Genomic DNA, 21032 nt, shown 5'->3' with positions numbered 1-21032 from the left:
GAAATTGCAATTTCATATGATTATTTTATGGTTGATATTAGAGTTGTAACGGAGGCTATTTTAACGGAAGCAGATGCGGATGCGGAGGCGAAGGGCTTCACCTCTGCAGGAGCAGTCAATAATGTAACATTAATTGCGATTTATAAAAGAAATAAAACTGAAACTACTGTTCGCGAGCGCCTGCCACTTTTTGGACAGCAACGATTAAATTTTAGCATCACCGTCACGGAGAATGAATTGTATTAATCGGCATTCGAATCTTGTAACTGTCGGAGTACACGCAACTCTCTAAGCAAAAATCTTTTATTAAATTTTCTCCAAGTGATCGACGAAATATTTACATGGTCAGCTTCGAGCCAAATTTGGAAGTGTCTTCAATCAGCGGAGAAGATAATTTACGCCGATATCACAAAATCTTGAAGAAGACATTAGTTCGTACGGAGATTAAGTTAAGGACGTCATCAAGAACAAAGAACGGACGAACAAACTCGACACCACACAGTGTTTAATGGAAGTTTATTAGTATGTTTTAATTTTATTTGTGTATTGTTTGTGTAATTTTCTTTAAGATTATTATTGTAATTTTCCAGATTTTTGCCAATTTCCGTTATATTTTAAAATGACCGAGGAGAGGGAATTAATTAAGAAGCGTGCTAGCTATAAAGGTCGTTTAACAGTTTTCAATCTTCCATAGAATTAGTATGATTCAACATACAAGATATCATATGAATTATATGCTCTACAAATGTCCTGTATGTAAGAACACATATGCAACGTACCAAAGACTATTGCTTCATACAGAGGCGGTTCATTTGGAGACGAGAAATTATAAATGTGATTTGTGTAAATCCTCTTTTATTTCAAAACGAGGCTATGACAGACATTTAGGAACAGAAAAGCATATCAATTATGCTTCCATAGCAAAGTTAGGATTTTTAAATCCTAAGTGAGATATTTACTAAAGTTATATTTTTATACTTAAAACGTTACTTTGGTTTAGTTTGAATTATTATCAAATTATGTTTTATATTTTATTGATTTGATGACTCCATTGGATTTAAATGAGTTTGACTGAAAATAATTTTAGAATTATTACTTTACTTATTTGATAAATAAATGATATTTTACGTAATTTTATGATTTCGTGACCCCTCGTATTCACATAAGTTTATTTTTATAGTGTTATAAATACATTTGAATCTAACTTTAATTAAATATGCTTCACGTTTTTATATCAATGGCAACATTGAAAACTTGAACTCAACCACAGATATTTAAACAATAACTACCTATAACGCCCCCAACCCAGAGGGGTAGGAAAAACTTAATCTTAATGCATGGATTCAGCATGCCTGCGTACCCTTGAATTGAATTCTGTCTTAATGAACAATGGATTTTGGATTATGACATTAAACATTTTCTTGTCTTGCGGTTTACGGTCGCATATTGTGGAACTTACACATCGAAAAATATATGTAAGAATGTCCAGGAAACATATTACCATAAAATACATTATCAACTCGAAAAATATTTGAAAACCGAAACACTGACGTAAAGAAATTAAAACATTCCTTTCGGGCAACACTAAAATAATAACTAAAAAAACTTGAAATAGCTGTCACAATATTGAACCAAAATATGTCAAATATTCATATTAGATTATGGATAAGTCATAAATGTTTTTTTTATCGTTAAACTAGTGTATATTTTATTCATACATTATGAAACATTTACGGATTTTGTACAACATGTAAATTAAATTTTGAATAACTTGTGATTCATTAGTTACAACAAAACAAAGTTATGGATTCATGCAGAGTGTGTATGGATGAAAAGGCAGATCTATCTGATATATTTACTTCAGATATAGCTGACAAAATATTTTTTTGCACGGGAATACAGGTATTTGTTTATTTGTTGTTACTGATTTTCAGTACACAAACCTGACGTGAAAATCTCAATGTCTAAAAGGTGGGTATTTGCTAGACGAGCCAAGCCTAAACCGAGCCAAAATTCATTTAATGTGGACTAACTCAGAGCTTCGAAGAAGCGAGCATCGGAACCTCTACATCTAATACAAATTTCATATAGATCTGTTCAGCTGTTTAGACTACAAACTCTTACAAACATCCATCCATCTAAACTTTCGCATGTGCAATATTAGTTAGATTAATTACGCTAAACCAGCCTATTGTTGTCAATTCAAATAAACATTAGTGCATAAGAAACTGTATTCTATTTTTTTATAACAACAAAGATGTTTTATTTATCTATTTATTAATAAATTGTGTTTATGCAATTCCAGATAACAAAAGATGACGGGTTGCCATCTCAAATATGTGATGTGTGTTTTAACAATTTGTCAATAGCATACAATTTTAAAACACAATGTCTACTCACTGAAAGGACATTAAAAAATATTAACATTGATATAAAATATGATGTAACAGAAGAGAGTGGAAATACCGATGAGGGTGTGGGAAATGATTTTGATTTGAAAGAGGAAGAATCTGAAGTGGATGTTCACATTAAAGTGGAACCTGTAGATAATAGACGGAGTACAAGAATTAAGTTAATGAAAATTGAAAGGTAAATTATCTACTTAGTCTAATACTGGCTTATATTAGTTATATATCATGTCATATAAATATTATAAATACGAAAGTTTAGATGGATGGATGTTTGTTAGCATTTGTAGCCTAAACGGCTGATAGCATCTCCATGAAATTTGGCACAGGTTTAGAGCATAGTTGGGAAAGAACACATAGATTAATTTTTAATCCCTAGAATAGTTACGGTTCCCGTGGGATTCATTAATTTGGTTTTTTAATGTTTACTTGAGCACTATGCACCGGTTCAACATATCTTATTGAAATTTGGCACAGATATAAAACAAAGTCTGAAGTACACATGGGATAAGGTTCATCCCCGAGAAATGTCCGGTTCCCGAGGGATATGTAGCTTTTTGTTATTTATATAGTTCGTATGCTTTAATACCACGTGGACGAAGTCGCGGGCAACAGCTAGTATAAAATAAAACAATGTTTAAAGAAAATTACAAAAACATAACACAAAAATATAGCAACAAAACTAAATAATCAGTTCTGTGCCAAAAGGAGAAGGTTCAGCTGATGTAGCCTACAGCTTGACCCTGAAGGCCACCTATTTGTTCTTCCTCACTCTACGTATTTTTAAAATTATCTATTACCTAGTTGCTTGTGATTTCATCCATGTAAATTTAAAAAACAATAAAAACATGACATCATGCTAATATTATTAATGTGAAAGTTTAGATGGATGTATGGATGGATGATTGTTAGAGTTTGTAGCCTAAACTGCTGAACCGATCTCACTGAAATTTGACATAGATGTAGAGGATAGTTTGGAAGAACACATAGGCTACTTGGTTTTGTTTTTTTTTTAATAACACGCGGACGGAGGCGAGTTTTGTAATGGTGAATGAATTTTTGAAAGTTATTAAGATATTTCAATACATACAAAAATGCAATTCTTTCCTCTTTATAATAGTATAGATTAACATGCAATGAGGTGGCAAAATACTAGTGACCACCATAATTTACCAAAATAGTGAAGCAACCTCCGCCCATAGACAACATTAGCATATGCATTGTCTATCAGGTTAGTCAATGCTAGTCCAATGTTTGACTTCACACATATCTTTGAATTTCTTATTTATGAGCAGACATCAGTATGTTTTCCATCACCAAAAGTCGGGTAAATTATGTACATAAGAATCGAAAATCACATCAGTACATGGCGAGATTTTAACCCACTTGTAGTTTAAAAGTCAAGTACTTACTTGAGCCGCATGCATTTAATTTATTCATATTTAAAAAAGTTAATTTTTCAGTATAACAGAAAATGAGGTAACAAAAGTGAGGAAGAAACGAGGTCCGTATAAAAAGACAGGTCAAACACGATTGTCAAAATTTAAGTATAGAAAACTATTCTGTGAGCCGTGCGGACTTAAGTTTATGGATAAAGAAGAGTCTGATAAACATAAGAAGGAGATACATAAAGGAGAAAGTTTTATCTGTGAGGTAATTTTTTTTTTATTATACAAGTTGGCAAAAGAGCAAGCGTCCACCTGAACCCACTAAAATGGAAAGCGACCGCTGCACATAAACATCCGCAATTGCAGCGTTGCCCTTCATTGACGGAGGAGACCCACATAAGAGGACATTTCCCCTTACTATACATCTCCTCCACCATCAAATCCTCTTTTCCTTTCCCCTTAAGAAAAGGGTGGAAAGAGAAAGGGACTAAAATTAGGCCTCCGGCACCACACTCATCAGACTGCACAGGGAATTGCTTCCACTTCACGCCTGTTTTCTGTGTGGTCATGGTATTGGTAGGGGCAGGCCGGCCCTGCAGTGCGAAGATGTTAAAGCGGGCTCTACCAGTGTTAAATTATTATTATACTAAATTTCGCACGGGACTCCGTCCGTGTGTCAACAAACAAAAGAGATTAGCCTGTGTTCCAGACTATAATATACAATTATGACAAGTTTTATCAAAGTCCATTTAGCAGTTTAGGTTACAAAGTAACAAAAAACCATTGCATTTATAATATTAGTAAGATATGTGAAAAATAGTCCTAATTTTAGTGTTTCCTTCCCACGCCTGTAAGGAAAGAATGGTTGTGATTGTCGTAGGGGTTGCTTAGGGAGGGGAATCCTAAATTACTCCTCTATTTTTGTGAATACCTTATACTACAGTAGAACCACGATAACTCAAACTTCGGTAACTTGAAAACCTCTATAACTTCAAAAAAATAATATGTTCCCTTCTCATCAGAGCCCCAAACCTCTTCAACATAGACCCTTGATAACTTAAAACCTCTATAACTTAAAATATCTTGTGTTTCCCTTGGAATTTAACTTATCGAGGTTCTATTACTTCTTACTAATATTATAAATGCGAAAGTTTAGATGGATGGATGGATGTTTGTTAGAGTTTGTAGCCTAAATGGCTGAACGGATCTCGATGAAACTTGGCATACACGTAGAGGATAGTTCGGAAGCACAAATAGGCTACTAACTTTTTTTTTTGAACTGTAGTCTGAAAGCTAGTGTATTATAAATGGTACATTTTTACGGACTGGTCGCTCAACACTGGTAGAGGTAGAACTATAAAGAGATGGATTGGGTTAAAGGTGACATGAAAGAAGGGAGTGACTGAGATGATGCATGATAGAGTTATGTGGAGGAAAACCTTGCACGCTACGGGAGTAGGATAAGGAGGATGGTTTTTGTCAGATATGTGGCAAAGTGTTTGTCCATCGTGCGTCTCATTACTCCCACGTGCGGTCTCACCTGCCGCCGCAATACGCCTGCGACTCCTGCGACTACCGCACCCCGCACAAGCACGATCTCATCAAACATCTCCGCATACATACAGGTATTATTATTAAGCCTTTATTTCCGAAACTTAACATTTTTTTTTCTTTTTTTAATTTTACTTTTATCCTAGACTAGTAGTCGGCGTGTCCTGTGACACATAGGCCTCTTCCAACTCCTCCCATTCTTGGCTATTATGCGCTTTCCTTGTCCAAAATAACCCTCCAGTGTTTTTTATGTCGTCCACCCACCTTTTACATTGCCTGCCTCTTTTCCGTTTGTCGTCGCATGGTTGCCATTCCGTTATCAATTTTGTCCATTTTATTTTGCTGTCTCTGGTCATTTGTCCCGTCCATCTCCATTTTAGCTGTCTTATCTTTCTTAATAGGTCTTCCTTGGTTATCTGTCTGATATCTTCTGTTCTTCTTCGGTCTTTTAGTTTTACACCCAACATACTTGTTTCAAAAGCTCTTTGGCAGGATCTGTTTGTAAAGTTGTTTCTTAGCGACCAAGTTTGGGATCCATATGTGAGGCATGGCAAGATACATGAATTAAAAACCTTTTTCTTGGCCGTCATAGGGAAGTGTCTGCTTTTAAATATCTCCTTAAGGGACCAAAACCTTTTCCAGGCGCTAGCTATTCTTCGGTCGATTTCCAGGTCTAATTGGTCTTTAAACGATATTAGCTGCCTTAGGTATACATAGTTGGTAACATATTCTATATCTTCGTTATGACTTTTTCTTCCCTGTTTGTCATCACCTTTGTTTTTGTTTTATTCATAGTAAGACCGACTAGTCTGCTTTCATCTGCTAGCTGTTGTAACACATGTTGGAGAGAAATAGGGCTATCACTTAGAACAAGGTCGTCTGCGAATCTTAAATGGTTAAGTTGTCTACTTATATTTACACCAAAGTTATCCCATTCGAGACGCTGAAATACACTTTCGAGTATTGCAGAGAAAAGTTTCGGAGACAGCGGGTCGCCTTGTCTGACACTTCTAGATATAGGGAACGGTTCGCTAGTTGAATCTAGTTTTATTTGGGCTGTGCAATTGGAATAAATATGTATTTTTTTGGTACTCCTTGTTGTAATAGGGCTTTCCAAAGTGATTTATGCGCTATAGAATCAAAGGCTTTACTATAGTCAACAAAGGCGATATATAATGCTTTGTTGTATTCTTGGCATTTTTCGATTAGTTGTTTTATAACATGCATATGGTCCGTTGTCGAAAACCCTGTTCTGAAGCCAGCTTGTTCTATTGGTTGTTGTTCGTCGATTAGTGTTGTTATTCTGTTATCATTTTAGAGAAAATTTTGTAAATGTTTGACATAAGACTAATAGGTCTATAGTTTTCGATTAGGTTCCTGTCTCCTTTTTTGTGAAGTAAAATAATTGTGCTTTTTGTACATTGTGACGGTATACATTCTGTGTTTAATATACTCGTAAGGTTAAATATTTTTGTGACTTTCTTTAGGTTTTCAGAGTCTATAATCATTTCGTTTGTAAGTTGATCTGGACCGGGAGTTCTATTTATCTTTTGACTGTTGACCGCTCTTACAACTTCCGCTTCAAGAAACTCTGGCGTTTCGTCTGTGCTGTCATCATTCAGGTTTGGATCTAAAGTATCTAACGTCGTGAAATTTTGTTCGGCTGTATATAGTTTTTTGTAAAAGTCGGTTGCTGTCTGGATAATCGCTTTTCTTGCTGTCAATTCTTTTCAATTGTCAATATTTTATTATTAATGGTAAATTAAAGGCAATAATGTGAGTTATACGGATGTTACGAAAACTGTCTAAATTATTCGAAAGGTTTTGAAAAACAATTTTCCAATTTTTCAATAATAAACTCTTTAATTAATGTAGTTTTTTAAATACTTTGTAGTTTTATTCCTTAGGTGAAAGTTTTTTTTTTAATAACATAAGTTGGCAAACGAGCAAGCGGCTACCTGAATCCACTGAAATGGAAAGCGACCGCTGCACATTAGCAGCGTTGCCTACCCTTCATTGACGGAGGAGACGCACATAAAGAGGACATTTCCCCTTACTATGCGTCTCCACCGTCAAATTCACTTTTCCTTCCCATCCTTTTCGTTGAGAAAAGGGTGGAAAGGGAAATCGACTAACTCTTTTCTTTAGGTAATTTGGTATTATTGTGTAGGTGTGAAACTCTACCAATGCAAGCATTGTACCGCTTCCTACCATGCTTCGTCTAACCTCACTAGCCATATTCGGCGCTGTCACACCCGCGAGCGACGTCACGCCTGTCATCTCTGCGACAGAGCATTCTATGACCGTACAAAACTCAATCGTCATATCGATTCGCATAATGATATCAAACGGTGAGTTGCTATCCCTTTCTAACTGATGGATGAAAAGAGATGGATGGAACTTTATAGGTTGGGTTGTCGGAATATTATCAACACATGCTATTAACAAGTGGTAGAGCCCGCTTTAACATCGCACTGTAGGATCGGCTCGCCAGCAATACTATTACACAGAAGACAGGCGTGAACTTACGCAAATGTATCCCCTTCATATGCGTCTCCTGTGAAATCCACTTTCCCTTTCCATTCTTTTCGTATAAGATAAAGGGGAAGGAAAAGGGATTGAAGTTGGGCCTCCTGCACAGAGTGTACGCGGAATTGCTTCCATTTACGTCTGTCTTCTGTGTGGTCGTGGTATTGCTGGAGACGAGCCGAACCTGCAGTGCGAAGATGTTAAAGCGGGTTCTACCACTATCATTTAATATAATCTAACTTATGGTAATCCTAGTTTTCGTCCGCGATTCCGTCCGTGTGGTTGAAAAGAATAAAGTGAGTAGCCTATGTGTTCTTCCAGGCTATCCTCTACAACTATGACAATCATCGAGATCCGTTCAGTTTAGGCTACAAACTCTAACAAACATCCATCCATCTAAACTTTCGCATTTATAATATTAGTATGAATTATTGTGAAAATTATTTTACCTAACGGTTATGTTGTTTTTTTTTTATTGTTCGTGTATTTGAAACATACAATAGATGTACTATATATATAGTAAAAAGGGTAACAAATATACGTATTTAGGTTTGAATGTGATATATGTCACGCGTGTTTCTCGCGACGTTGTTATTGGAAGAAACATCTGCAACGACAGCATGGGGTGGTTGTACCCCCGCAGCGCCCCGGCAGGCAGAAGACCAACAGACAGGTAGGCACTGGGAGCCATACTAACGTGATGGCTTTATAAAAGATCTCGCGAGTCAGTTACATAAATTATACTCTAACCAAAGTGATTCAAATGTAAAGAATAGGGATAGTTGACACTTCATTTGAGACATTTTTTATATCACTAAAGCTGTTGACAGACGACCACATGTCAATATGTGGTCTCAAACTAGCTCGCCCGCGACTCCGTCCGAATGTGTGGAGTAAATAGCCTATAGCGTGTCGTAAGTTTTGAATAAAAACAATTAAAAAAATGTGCTGTGATTGCTGAAATCTATACTCTATACTATTATAATAAAGCGTAAACACTCACTTCTTTGTTGCCTAACATGTCAGCAATTACAGCATGTTTTTGAATCATTCTTTTTTTAATAAAAAGCCCTACACTTACGTCATGCTTTAGGCTATATATTTTCACGCTATTAAACTTAGGGAGTAAATGTTATGGAGAAAAACCCTACTGTGGGAAAGAGACCATCAGTTGCTGCCAACATTAAAGAAAAATTGCTAAGGTTTGTCATGTCATGTCATTTTGACATTTGCTATTGATAATTTGACAGATGTAAACAATTAAATAAAATTTTCATAATTTTATGCGGATAGCCGCACGGGAACAGTTAGTTTTACATAATAATGAAGTGTGTTTACGGTTTATCATATTATAGATAGATTTACAAAATGAAAAACTTTGGTTATTGTTTTGTAATTGTATACATATTTAAGTAGCTGACTTTACATGACAAGACGAAAGTACACAAGTTGAACCAGCTGTAACCAGAGTTAGGGATGCCATAGTTTTCCAGCAGGCGCTTAACACATTTTGTATATTGGTATATAGATAAAATTGTACATATAAGGTAATTAATAAAAATGTTGTATATTATATATTTTTACATATATTTATTGTTATCAGAATAAATATTATTTATTAAACCGTTTTTGTTTTATTTTTAACTCTCATTTTCGAAATGCACAATGGGAACGTATTTATAACCTAATCTTAGCTGAGAACATGTAAAAAGATTTAGAAATAATAAGTTATTGCGTTTAAAAGATTTGTTGTTCTCAGTAAACGCCTATTTTCCATCCGTATATATAATAATTTTTAAATTACAGACTATAAAAGTTTGGTTCTTCGAATATAAAAAAGACAGAATATTTAATCATCTGTATTCAAGAATAGAATATTGCAGCAGTATTCGCTGCAGCGCTGTAAGTTTGCTTGCGTCTAGTCAGCTCTAAAACATCTATCGCTGCAGCGCTTGAGGCAGTCCGCGTCGTTACGACAATGCGCGCGGCAACTCGCCTGGCAACGCGTCACCGTACGCACGTTACTACGCGCCAGTTTTTCCTCGAACATCATGCTGGGGAATTAAATTAAATACCGATTAGCCGCGTGAATATTTTTATAACTAATTTGCCAAAAAAACTCATCTAAACTATACTGAAATAAGCTCTTGATAACATTGATAGTACATAAATTAAGGGAAACTTAGTATGTCGTCTTGCAGATTGCTTTATTTGTCAAATTTAATCGAGACTCATTTTGGTACGTAGTAAAAACATATATCCATCCATTTCAATGAAGATTCCATTTTGTATGTTAAAAATAAATTCAAAAACTACAGGATTTCAAAAATTCTTTCACTATTAGAAAGTTATCATTGCAAGTGACAGGATAGATTTATTGCTATTTCTTTTTCTCAGGGACAAATTTACAGTGGTAGAGTCCGCTTTAACATCTTCGCACGGATGGTCCGACTCGCCCGGTGTAATACCACGACTATACAGAAAACAGGCGTGAAGTGGAAGCAATTCCGCGTTTTGTCTGATGAGTGTGGTGCCGGAGGCCTAATTTTAGTCCCTTTCCCTTTCCACCTTTTTTCAGGAGGCCGCTTGCTCGTGCCACCTTATTTTCTAAAAAAATAGTAAAGCTAGTCTTAACCAAAGTATTAGACGTTACCTATCGATGAAGGGTACAGAAGTACATGTCGCTGCGTCGCAGTGCAGCACAGGGGGTGCGACCGCCGCCATCAGCGAGCCATCCTCCCCCACCACGTAAGGGATGTGGTCCAGGTAAACATTGTCAAATAAACACGCCCTTTTCATGTATTCCTCCGGGTGGGTAAACATTGTTGGCGGGATGCCTGTGAAGAAATAATCAACGAACACAGTTTCATCATAAGATAAGCTAGCTGTTTCCGCCTGCGTTCACGTGGAGTATAATAGTTCGCAACAATTTTACCACCCCCTTTATTATTTAGACACTTAGAGGTCATATTTGAAAGAAAAAAATAGTGTGTTGATTAATTATTTCTTATTAGAAATATGTATCCCAATTAACTTATAAAAACTTTCGTGAGACATTATAACACGGCTAAAACTCACGTGGGAACTTTCGGTGTAGGCACCGACCATGTATCCCAATTATTCAATAATTTGCCACAGGAATAAAATCTCTTTATAAAAAGCTTGGAACCCTTTTAAAATCTGTAAGACCTTTAGAGGTTCAATTTGTAAATTGCTGCTGGTAATGGAGTTTGCCCCATGTCAAGAAATAAAGCAACTATAATGTAAATTCCACGTAACGTCCCTCGATTTAACGACAAACTCCCCAAAGCGTCGAAATCAGTTGGCTTTGGTTGATTTAGCTTGTCTTCCATACGACAATACACTCTACATAGCATCTAAACCACAATTGAGTTATGAAAAGTACCTTTTAATTTTTAAATTAGTCAAAACTGCGAAGCTGTAGCTGTACGTTCTTTTGTCCTTTATTACCAAGATGGCTCAGTATTGCAAGATATGAATAAAATAAGTAAAAAGTACAAAATAATTACTGGTGCAGCAAAAGACGTCAGACAAAAATAACACTCTACGCAATTGCGTTCAAATAAGACTTTTTATATACGTAACTACTAGATTACTGCTAACACTATTTTGAAATAAACTTTTCTTTTTTTAATCCTGATTTATTTTATCTGCATTTAACGACAACTTTTTATAACGCCATAACATCGACAGTCCCCTCAGCGTCGTTATATATAACAATATGTATAACAGTGGTAGAGTCCGCTTTAACATCTTCGCACTGTAGGGCCGGCTCGCCCGGTGCAATACCACGACCACACAGAAAACAGGCGTGAAGTGGAAATTCCGCGTTTCGTCTGATGAGTGTGGTGCCGGAGGCCTAATTTTAGTCCCTTTCCACCCTTTCTTAAGAGGAAAGGATGGGAAGGGAAAGTGGATTTGACGGTGGAGACGCATAGGAAGGGGAAATGTCCTGTTTATGTGCGTCTCCATCAATGAAGGGTAGGCAACGCATCTGCAATTGCGGATGTTTATGTGCAGCGGTCGCTTTCCATTTCGGTGGATTCAGGTGGCCGCTTGCCAACTTGTATTATAAAAAAAATATAGAGTTTAAACTATATTCTGTGTCTTCATCTAGAGTAAACAAAAATCATTTTCTCACCGACAGTATAATATCTTGTATTACACATGTGCTCTTGTACTAAATCGCTACGGTTGCTGAACCAGCCAATCAACCACTTCAGGTCCTCAAACTTGGTTATCTCATCGTTGATGACCTTTCTCGTCAACCGAAGGTATTCCACGTCAGCCTCTATCACTGATTCGTCCTTGTCTTCACCGTAACTGATGAAATTCGTTTAAATGTTAAAGACATATAATAAATATAGACGAGGCAGTGATTTTTTACCAGGTACTTTCTCTGAAAGGTATTATGTTGTCAAGTACCTTGTGTATTGACATGTTATAAAACATTTTACAAAATTATAATAAGCTCCATCTTTTGTTAAATAAACTAAAAAGCGTCTAAAATTTTACTAATGTTATAAATGTGAAAGTTTAGATGGATGGATGTTTGTTAGAGTTTGTAGCCTAAACGGCTGAACGGATCTCGATGAAATTTGGCATAGACGTAGAAGGTAGTCTGGAAGAACATATAGGCTACCCACTTTTGTTTTTTTAAAATTCTACGCCAACGGAGTCGCGGGCGAAAGCTAGTAAATCATATAAAATTCAATGACACCTATTCGCAATCAATTATATTGACTTTTTCTGTGACTCAGTTGCCACTATTTGCCTTGAAGAGGCATTTACAGATGCACCTGGCTTGAGGTGACCGAGCGCATATTAATAGATAGCGTGCGTCGTTTAGATTATGTGAAAAATGTCTCAAGTGAAGAGTCAACTATGCCCACTCTACATTTCAGAGTGGAATTTAATGATTGTGTTTTCTTACTTTCTGTACTGCATTTTAAGTATAGCTTCAGCCATATGTATTCTAAATATAACGCCAGGTCTGAGATGAGCCTGGTAAAGATCTTTGGGCATCTCCACGAATGTTGACTCCCAATCCTGGACATAAAAGTAGAACCTCGGTTTAATAGTAAAAGTTGCTGTGTTAATTAAAAATGAATTTAAAAACAAAACATTTTACTCACCTTGACAGAGGGTTCGTAGGTTTCATAGTTCAATCTGTCCTTTTTATTCTTGTAGCGTTTGCGTTTCGATCTCTTCTGATGGAGGTCCCAAAGATCAGCTCGACGTGCTACGGGCACTTCTGTAGTCGTACTATTTTTTACCTACGAGCAAGATGTAGTCGGTGGCATTTGACTTGTAATCTACAGGTCCTGGGTTTGAATCTCGCTGTACCAATGTGATATTGAAAATTCATGTACAGTGAAGACAATCTGCGGTGTTCCACTTTAGGTCAAATTGCCTTGTTCATTGCAACAAGCCAAACTCCGCTTCCTACAAATAACTAATTAGATAGCAGAAGTGGAAGGGATAATAAGAACAAACTAGTCGTTGCTACACGACTTTTTTCGTACAGACAAGCATTGTATTGAATTCTTCCGCGTCTCGTTTCAAAATGTTCAAACGATTGTAACTTTTAAAGTGGAACACCGCCAGTTTCCTTGATTGTACATTTATTTTAATTACAATTAACATTGAAAGCATAATATCCGTTGTTAGATATTGCTTTTTCAATACTTACCACCTCATTTGCTTCCGAGGTTGTTGTAGTGCGTGGACGGCTGTGACGTCGATTATTAACCCGATTACGTCGCTTCTGAAAGTTAAGCAATTTTTAATTGACTAGGAAGAGGGAGGCCCAACTTTAGTCCCTTTTCATGGACACATGGAAAGTGGATTTGACCGCGGAGGAGACGCATAGGAAGGGGAAATATCGTCTTTATAGCATCCTCCTTCGTCGATTAAGGGTAGGCAACGCATCTGCAATTGCTGAGGTCTATGGGCAGCGGTCGCCTCGCCATTTTGGCGGATTCAAGTGGTCGCTTGCTCGTTTGCCACCTTATATGATAAAAAATCTTTTACATATACATTCTGGGACTGTCAGGTTTTATTGCCACTAGTACCTTGAGCGAGATTTAAATGAGACCCGCCTTTTTGTCATGCCTATGTTGTGTTCAAAATTATTACGTGAAACTAATTCTCAGACCAGTAGTGACTTTCTGCAGTGTCGGATTAGCCACATAACAAGAGTAGCAAATGCTACGGGCCCATAGTAACTAATAAAAAAAATTGTTTTATTTAATACTAGTTGTTCCCGTGCGATTTCATTCGCATAAAATTATTTTATTGTTTACATGTCTCAAATTGTCAATTGCAAATGTCAAAATGACATGACATAACAAAACTTGGCAACCTTGCTTCCTTGATGTTGGCAGCAACTTATGGTCTCTTTCCCACATTAGGGTTGATATCCAAAATATTTATCCCCTAAGTTTAATGGCGTGAAAATATATAGCCTTAAGCGTGACGTAAGTGTAGGGCTTGACGTAAGTGTAAAAAAATAATTATTCAAAAATATGCTGTAATTGCTGACATTTTAGGCAACAAAGAAGTGTGTGTTTACGTTTTATTATAATAGTATAGATTAAACTTGAAAACCTTAAAGCAAAGCAAGGGGCCTTCGACAAAATTTGCTACAGGCCCCACGCTTAATCCGGCACTGACTTTTTGTCCATTGCCCGGGGTCACCACATTTTACCTTTGCTCTGATATTGCCTACTTTTGAGTCCAATTTAATGTTTAAGGATATTTATCTATATTAATATTATGAAATGTGTCTTTTTGTATATATTAAAATAACTCAAAAACTACTGGGCCGATTTTAAAAATTCCTTCACCGTTAGAAAGGTAATTTATCTGCGAGTAACATAGGTTATATTTTTTATTATTTTTAAATTCGTCTGTACTAATGTTATAAAGGGGAAAATTTTGTGTCTTTGCATTATTTTATGTATTAAAATAACTCAAAAACTACTGGACCGATTTCAAAAATTCTTTCACCATTAAAAAGCTACGTTATCACTTAGTAAAATAAGCTATATGTTGTGTATTATTTTTTTTATTTCACGCGTACAACGTCGCGAGAAACAGCTATAGATGTTACAATGCATGTTTTTATTTTAGTGTTTACTTGGTATTACTCCCTTAAACTTTTTTGTGGATATAATTAAAAAAAAAACAAAACGTAATCATTGAAACTTTTATTCTCAACAAAACAATCATTCCTCGACATCTTTGGGTTCAGTTATTGAGTCGACAAAAACGATCGAATTGCATTCAGCTGCGTCACATTGTAACATAGGGGGCACTTCCACTGGCGTCACTGAATACTCATCCCCTATCACGTAAGGGTTCCCATCTACCCAGAGTGAGTCAAACAGACAATATATATGCACTTTTATAGTCATATAACTGATGAATTTATAAATCCTGCCTCCACATTCACCTAAATGTTCCTTTATACTCCTGTCTGTTTTATACATTAATAACAAATTATGGAACTTAGTTATTTCATCCATTACAACTTTTTTAATTAAATTAGTATAAATAATATCAGATTCTATATGTCTTTCCGGGTCTTCGTACATCCGTTGTTTTATCCGGAGTATTGCGTCTGACATCCGGACGCGGAAGATGACGCCCGGGTTCATCTGATCCGGGAGTATGCTCGGCTTTTTCGTTGTCGTTGTGAATTGCAGTATTTTGTCCTTAACCGGCTCAGGATATAGGTAGTGGTGTGGCCGTTCCCTTATTTTCGGTCCGTTAAGGGAATCAAATTTTCCCGTGCCCTGGAGTAGAAAATTTTCTAATTCACACTTTGTATCTCCACTTTAATTCTAACCTTTTTATATTTTCTAATACTTATTTGTACTTGAATATTGGGTAAATCAAGCTGGTCCTTCAAGTCGGATAAAAAATACGACTCGACAAAATTACGCGATATTATGAAAACTAATTGGATAAAAATATTAAACACTAGCTATCGCCCGTGACTCCGTCCGCGTGGAATTAAAAAAAAAACAAAAGTGCCTATGTGTTCTTCCCGACTATCCTCTACAACTATACCAAATTTCATCGAAATCTGTTCAACCGTTAAGCCTACAAACTCTAACAAACATCCATCCATCCATCCATCTAAACTTTCGCATTTATAATATTAGTAAGACTAACTGAAGCCCGCGACTCCGTCCGCGTGGAATTAAAAAAAACAAGTGCCTATGTGTTCTTCCAGACTATCCTCTACATCTATACCAAATTTCATCGAAATCCGTTCAGCCGTTTAGGCTACAAACTCTAACCAACATCCATCCATCCATCCATCTAAACTTTCACATTTATAATATTAGTATGATGTAAGCACACATAGATATATTATCCAATAAAGCGACGAATATTTTTATAACAGCGAAAAAGGCATCTTTAGAGCGTGCACACTTCAGACTAAACTTCCGCACAACTCTTGTGCGATTGTCGATTCTTTTTCAGCCAATCCAACTGTTTAGTTGCACAACTAAAAATCGAATAGTGTGCACTTCCATATAGGAATCAAAGCGAGTCTAAACAGCTCTGCGATAGTTTAATTTCTTCGCGCTTTATCTTAATTTTCGCGGCTAAAAGATTAGTGGAAGAAGGGTGTACTTACTTTAGCTCGTCTTTTGATGCGGTTGTAATCGTGCAAGGCGTCGTCGCTGCTGAAGAATGAATCCATAGAGGGCCAGTCGTAAGGAATACCGGAGTAGCGGGTCTTCTCTTCCACCTGGACCTTTTCATCCTGTTAACAATATCATTGTTATCGCCTCACATTTACGATATTTTACACACATATGTTAGTCTAGAGACGCCAGGTTGAAGAGGAAGGTACTGGAATGAAGGCCAAGAAAGGGGCCTAGGAGCGCGGGGACCGACGACTTAATGACTAATAGGAAGTTTTCTATAGAAGAAACTTTTAACAGTGGTAGAGCCCGCTTTAACATCTTTGCACTGCAGGGCCGGCCTGCCCCCACCAATACCATGACCACACAGAAAACAGGCGTGAAGTGGAAGCAATTCCGTGTGCAGTCTGATGAGTGTGGTGCCGGAGGCCTAATTTTAGTCCCTTTGGATTTGGATTTGGATGGGAAGGAAAAGTGGAATTGACGGTGGAGGAGACGCATAGGAAGGGAAAATGTCATCACAAAACACATCTGCAATTGCGGATGTTTATGGGCAGGGGTCGCTTTCCATTTCGGTGGATTCAGTTGGCCGCTTGCTTGTTTGCCACCTTATATTATAAAAAAAGAACTGGGGAAAGCCTATGTCCATGGCTGAAGATGTATGTTAACACATTGGCAGAGGAGGTAGTAAACACTAAGGATGCTACAAAATAATTGGAACGAAAAACATTGATTTTTTATAATTGAACTCGATTCTCATATTTAAAGTCCTTATCGATTTTCACTTTAATCGATGTTTTTAAGATCACCTCATGTTACATTACATTGATAGTTTTTATTTGTAGCTTATTCTTGGCACATATATAATGAAAGATTTACAGTATACCTTCGTATGCGGGTTCCTTGCGGGGGCCATCATGTTAACGGGCTGATCGAAAACATCGTCCTGCAACTGGAAATAACAAATAAAAATAAAATCCAAATAAGAACGGTAACATCATAATTCTGAATGTTAACCTCAAGAGAGCACATTTAAAGTAAGAATAGAATTAGAGCATGTCCCATCACTGGCTGATAGAGGCTCAGATAGCTTAAAAATGGCGTGACTAGCAGTTAAGGGAAGGGATTATCAGAAAATTTACAATTTGGTGGGACATCCTCTTAATAATCTTCACCTATTAGCTTTATATCAGCCGCAGTGTATGGCAGTGTTAAAATGGATTATTCCCAACCGTACCCCGATCTGTCCCCACGTAAAGACATATTAGAATAAAAAGTTTCATCCGTCCCACTTTTTGCGACAAGGTGACGGTTGGAACTTATTCTATTTCATAACAGGTCTATCTATCACCATATTGATGATAGCGGTACTAAAAGGTGGGACGGATGAATCTTTTTATTCTCACATGGGGACTGAGCGGGGTGAAGGTTGGGAATAATCCGTTAAAGTTATAATAGACGCATTATTGGTTTTACTCACATTGGGATAGTTGAAAACATTTGATTCGATGTTGCCATTTGCTAAATGATTTATGTACGACAGCTGGAATTAAGAAAAATTGGCTTACTTATTTGGTATTTATTAATACGGAAAAATAAATTATTAAAAAGTTATTAGTATGGATGTTTTAATCTTTTTTAAATCGTGATCTTTATTTAACTAGTTTTCGCCCACGATACCGTCCACGTGGAATTAAAAAACAAAATCTAGTAGCCTCTGTGTTCTTCAAGATATCCTCTACGTCTATGCCAAATTTCATCGAGTTCCATCCATCCGTTTAGGCTACAAACTCGAACAAACATCTATCCATCCATCCATCTAAACTTTCGCATTTATAATATTAGTAAGATTTGTTATTGACCTCCAAAATATATGACAAAGACCCTAGTGCGAAATAATTTAGGTTACGGCCTAACCAAAAATCTTGTCCTGGGAACGTTTCTCTTACCTTTCTTAGATAATTTTCTAATGCATGCAAAGGAATTAGTTCCATATTCCGCAATATGGCGGTGGTTTTTATTTTTGTAAACATTTTACAACAAAAAAAATATTTGAATTACAAATTATGTTTCTTTTAAAAACAATTTAATAGAAATCAGTTCTTTTTTTAAATACAGTGTGTTGTTTTTTTTAATTAAAATTTATTTAACTGCATAACTTACCAGAAAAAAGAAATAATACCACATTTCAACAGAGCGGAGAACGATGCTCCTATGAGATCGAAATCAAGTCACACTTCAAAGTAATTTTTCATTGTTTGTTTAAATTTATTGTTATTTTTTTCCTAATTGATTGTTAACAAAAGTAATTGTAGCGATAAATTTTAACGAAGCCATTTTATTGGATTAGGTTATATGTAGTTTATAGTTACCTTACTATGGTAATCTTGCTTCTTTGATGTTGGCAGCAGCATATGGTCTCTTTCCCACGTTAGGGTTTTAATGGCGTGAAAATATATAGCCTAAAGCGTGACGTTAATGTAGGGCTTTTTGTTATAAAAATATGTTGTAATTGCTGACATCTTAAGCCACAAAGAAGTGTGTGTTTACGCTTTATTACATTAGTATAGATAAAACTCCATCAGACTGTTTTGATTTTATGATTAAAGTTATTGTAATAAAAATATAAGAAATCAAGCTTTTCAGCATCCATTTTGTTAATTCTCTGTTTTTATTTCCTTTTAACATTAGCGCCATCTTTTGATTAGTAGATGAATTGTAGATATGTTAGCGTAAATTGAAAGTCAACGCCATCTAGCGGTTAATAAATTTCAATACAGATTCGATGCTCGACGAAAGAACTTTTTATTTCATGCACAAATAATTCAAGGAAATTATTTCATGATTTCTAACTTTCAGAGATGATGGTTATTATAGGATCATTATTATAGGTTTGGGAAACAAAAGACAATTTTTTATAATTATATTTATTCATTTATTAGTGTATGAAAATGTTTGAAGTTTTTTTTTTAATCTTAGGTAAAGGGGGATTTTTGTCTTGGGAAAGACATGGCAATCCCATAGTCCTGCTAGTAGATCCTAGGAAACGAGCTGGTGATGATTCATATTAAAGGTTTGGGAATCGAAAGACAATTTTTTTCATAATTAAATTTATTCATTTATTAGTGTATGAAAATGTTTGAAGTTTCTAATTGTTTTTACTGATGACTTTTGAGGTCTGAACGCAGAAAGTGATTTCTTAGATACAATAAAAGATCGTCTTCCGTTATCTGGCAATTCTTGCGGTAAATCTGGCAATACCACTCTACTCTGTGCTTCTATTAAAACCACTGCAAAAATATAGTCAAACTAAATTATCTGGCCCGGTGGAAGAGGCGCTGTCGTCGTTACAAATACTAACTTAAAAAATGTAATCTTAAAATAAGTTTGGGGGCGTCCAAGTCAAATCTCAATCTAGTGTTACGTTGGAGAGAAGGGGGTCTCGGCAAATATCACGCAATTTTTTTTCTGATTGAAACAAAATATACTGTTTTGGTCCATTTAATCCATATTGTACATTTTGAAAAATCTCACGTGAGATTGAGGGATGGGGGAGGGGGTTTAATTAAAAGCTCACTACATCTCACCAGGGGGGGAGGGAGGTGCAGAAAAATTAAAAAAACACCTCACGTAATTTATGGACGCGTCCTTTATTATATCTTGAAAATAATTACCACTAGCTTTGTCCCGCGATTTCGTCCGCACGGAATTAAAAAATAAATTAACACAGTTATGTTAGAGATAATCTAACTTTCTACTGGCAAAATATTTTTTTATATCGGTACAGTTTTTAAGTTTATTCCTTACATTCAAAAATATTTTTCCTCTTAATAATACTTATATGATATAGATATCGAGTTACTTACTCATTAAACAAATTAGTAATATAGAGTACACTAAATTAATTTGAAACATTTGTTATTTATTTTATATGTTATTTTCAGTAGAAACAGTAGACATATACAACTGTAGAGGTTACCCATTCAATTATTTCCAACATTTTATTATCTAAAGTAATCAGGCTTTTAATTAATTTTACGAAACTAGAAATTTATGATTAAAAACGAAATTTCAAGACGAAAAAGATACAAAAGATAATGCGGGCTACACAAGTTCAGTATTTATTTATTTATAAGATACACCAATTGCATGTTAAAAATTAACAACAAAATTAAGTAAATTAAGTATATTAACTGGAGGGTCTAGCACGAAAATTTTCAAGAAAGTATTCGTTATATCAACAAAATTTGTAACAGGTACATTGTGGTCATCATGGGTAAAGTACACCTAAAACTAATACGTATACTTTTTCTTAAATTTTCGTGCGTTCTGCACAGTTTAAAGCAGTTAGTGTTGCGTGTAACTCAACAGTCCACCGAACCGATCTAAGAGCTCGGTGGCCTCTCAATCCGGTGATAATAACGAAGTAACTCGAGCCGAGGCTCCTGAGGGAGCCCTCGAGCTTAGTCTCA

General features: G+C 35.9%; 2 protein-coding genes and 1 long non-coding RNA gene across 4 annotated transcripts; 2 read left to right on the top strand and 1 right to left on the bottom strand.

Moving 5' to 3' along the window:
• Positions 1-233: 233 nt before the first annotated feature.
• Positions 234-1132, top strand: LOC106100044. Its single transcript, XR_001225414.1, has 2 exons — positions 234-522; positions 591-1132. It is a non-coding gene; the product is annotated as an uncharacterized LOC106100044 (long non-coding RNA).
• A 506-nt stretch (positions 1133-1638) lies between these two features.
• Positions 1639-9454, top strand: LOC106100043 (zinc finger protein 2-like). Of its 2 annotated transcripts, XM_013278778.1 has the most exons (6): positions 1639-1902; positions 2306-2589; positions 3872-4061; positions 5280-5421; positions 7518-7698; positions 8426-9454. In XM_013278778.1, the coding sequence occupies exons 1-6, from the start codon at positions 1804-1806 to the stop codon at positions 8586-8588; spliced, it is 1059 nt and encodes a 352-aa protein (XP_013134232.1). In that variant the 5' UTR covers positions 1639-1803; the 3' UTR covers positions 8589-9454. The 2 variants fall into 2 exon arrangements, with proteins under 2 accessions (XP_013134232.1, XP_013134233.1); XM_013278779.1 differs by lacking the exon at positions 5280-5421 and having other exon boundaries at positions 7496-7698.
• Positions 9455-9559: 105 nt separating this feature from the next.
• LOC106099972 lies at positions 9560-18554 on the bottom strand. Its single transcript, XM_013278670.1, has 11 exons — positions 18510-18554; positions 18041-18103; positions 17447-17512; positions 16551-16679; positions 15430-15696; positions 13590-13664; positions 13033-13173; positions 12831-12946; positions 12039-12220; positions 10530-10713; positions 9560-9930 (listed from the first exon to the last, which is right to left on the bottom strand). The coding sequence occupies exons 1-11, from the start codon at positions 18552-18554 to the stop codon at positions 9795-9797; spliced, it is 1404 nt and encodes a 467-aa protein (XP_013134124.1). The 3' UTR covers positions 9560-9794.
• Positions 18555-21032: the final 2478 nt, after the last annotated feature.

The sequence above is a fragment of the Papilio polytes genome, unplaced genomic scaffold (genome assembly GCF_000836215.1).
Source record: "Papilio polytes unplaced genomic scaffold, Ppol_1.0 DF824080.1, whole genome shotgun sequence".
Taxonomy (NCBI): domain Eukaryota; kingdom Metazoa; phylum Arthropoda; class Insecta; order Lepidoptera; family Papilionidae; genus Papilio; species Papilio polytes.
Note: the sequence above shows the minus strand (reverse complement) of the source record. Positions and strands in the feature narration are given on the sequence as shown.

Coding starts and splice junctions, on each gene's coding strand:
- LOC106100043 (XM_013278778.1), top strand. CDS start 1,804: ATGGATTCATGCAGAGTGTGTATGGATGAAAAGGCAGATCTATCTGAT. Junction 5,422..7,517: donor ACATCTCCGCATACATACAG/GTATTATTATTA, acceptor ATTATTGTGTAG/GTGTGAAACTCTACCAATGC. Junction 7,699..8,425: donor TCGCATAATGATATCAAACG/GTGAGTTGCTAT, acceptor ATACGTATTTAG/GTTTGAATGTGATATATGTC.
- LOC106099972 (XM_013278670.1), bottom strand. CDS start 18,554: ATGGAACTAATTCCTTTGCATGCATTAGAAAATTATCTAAGAAAG. Junction 15,697..16,550: donor GCATCAAAAGACGAGCTAAA/GTAAGTACACCC, acceptor TTTCTACTCCAG/GGCACGGGAAAATTTGATTC. Junction 13,665..15,429: donor CTAATTTAATTAAAAAAGTT/GTAATGGATGAA, acceptor CTTAACTTTCAG/AAGCGACGTAATCGGGTTAA.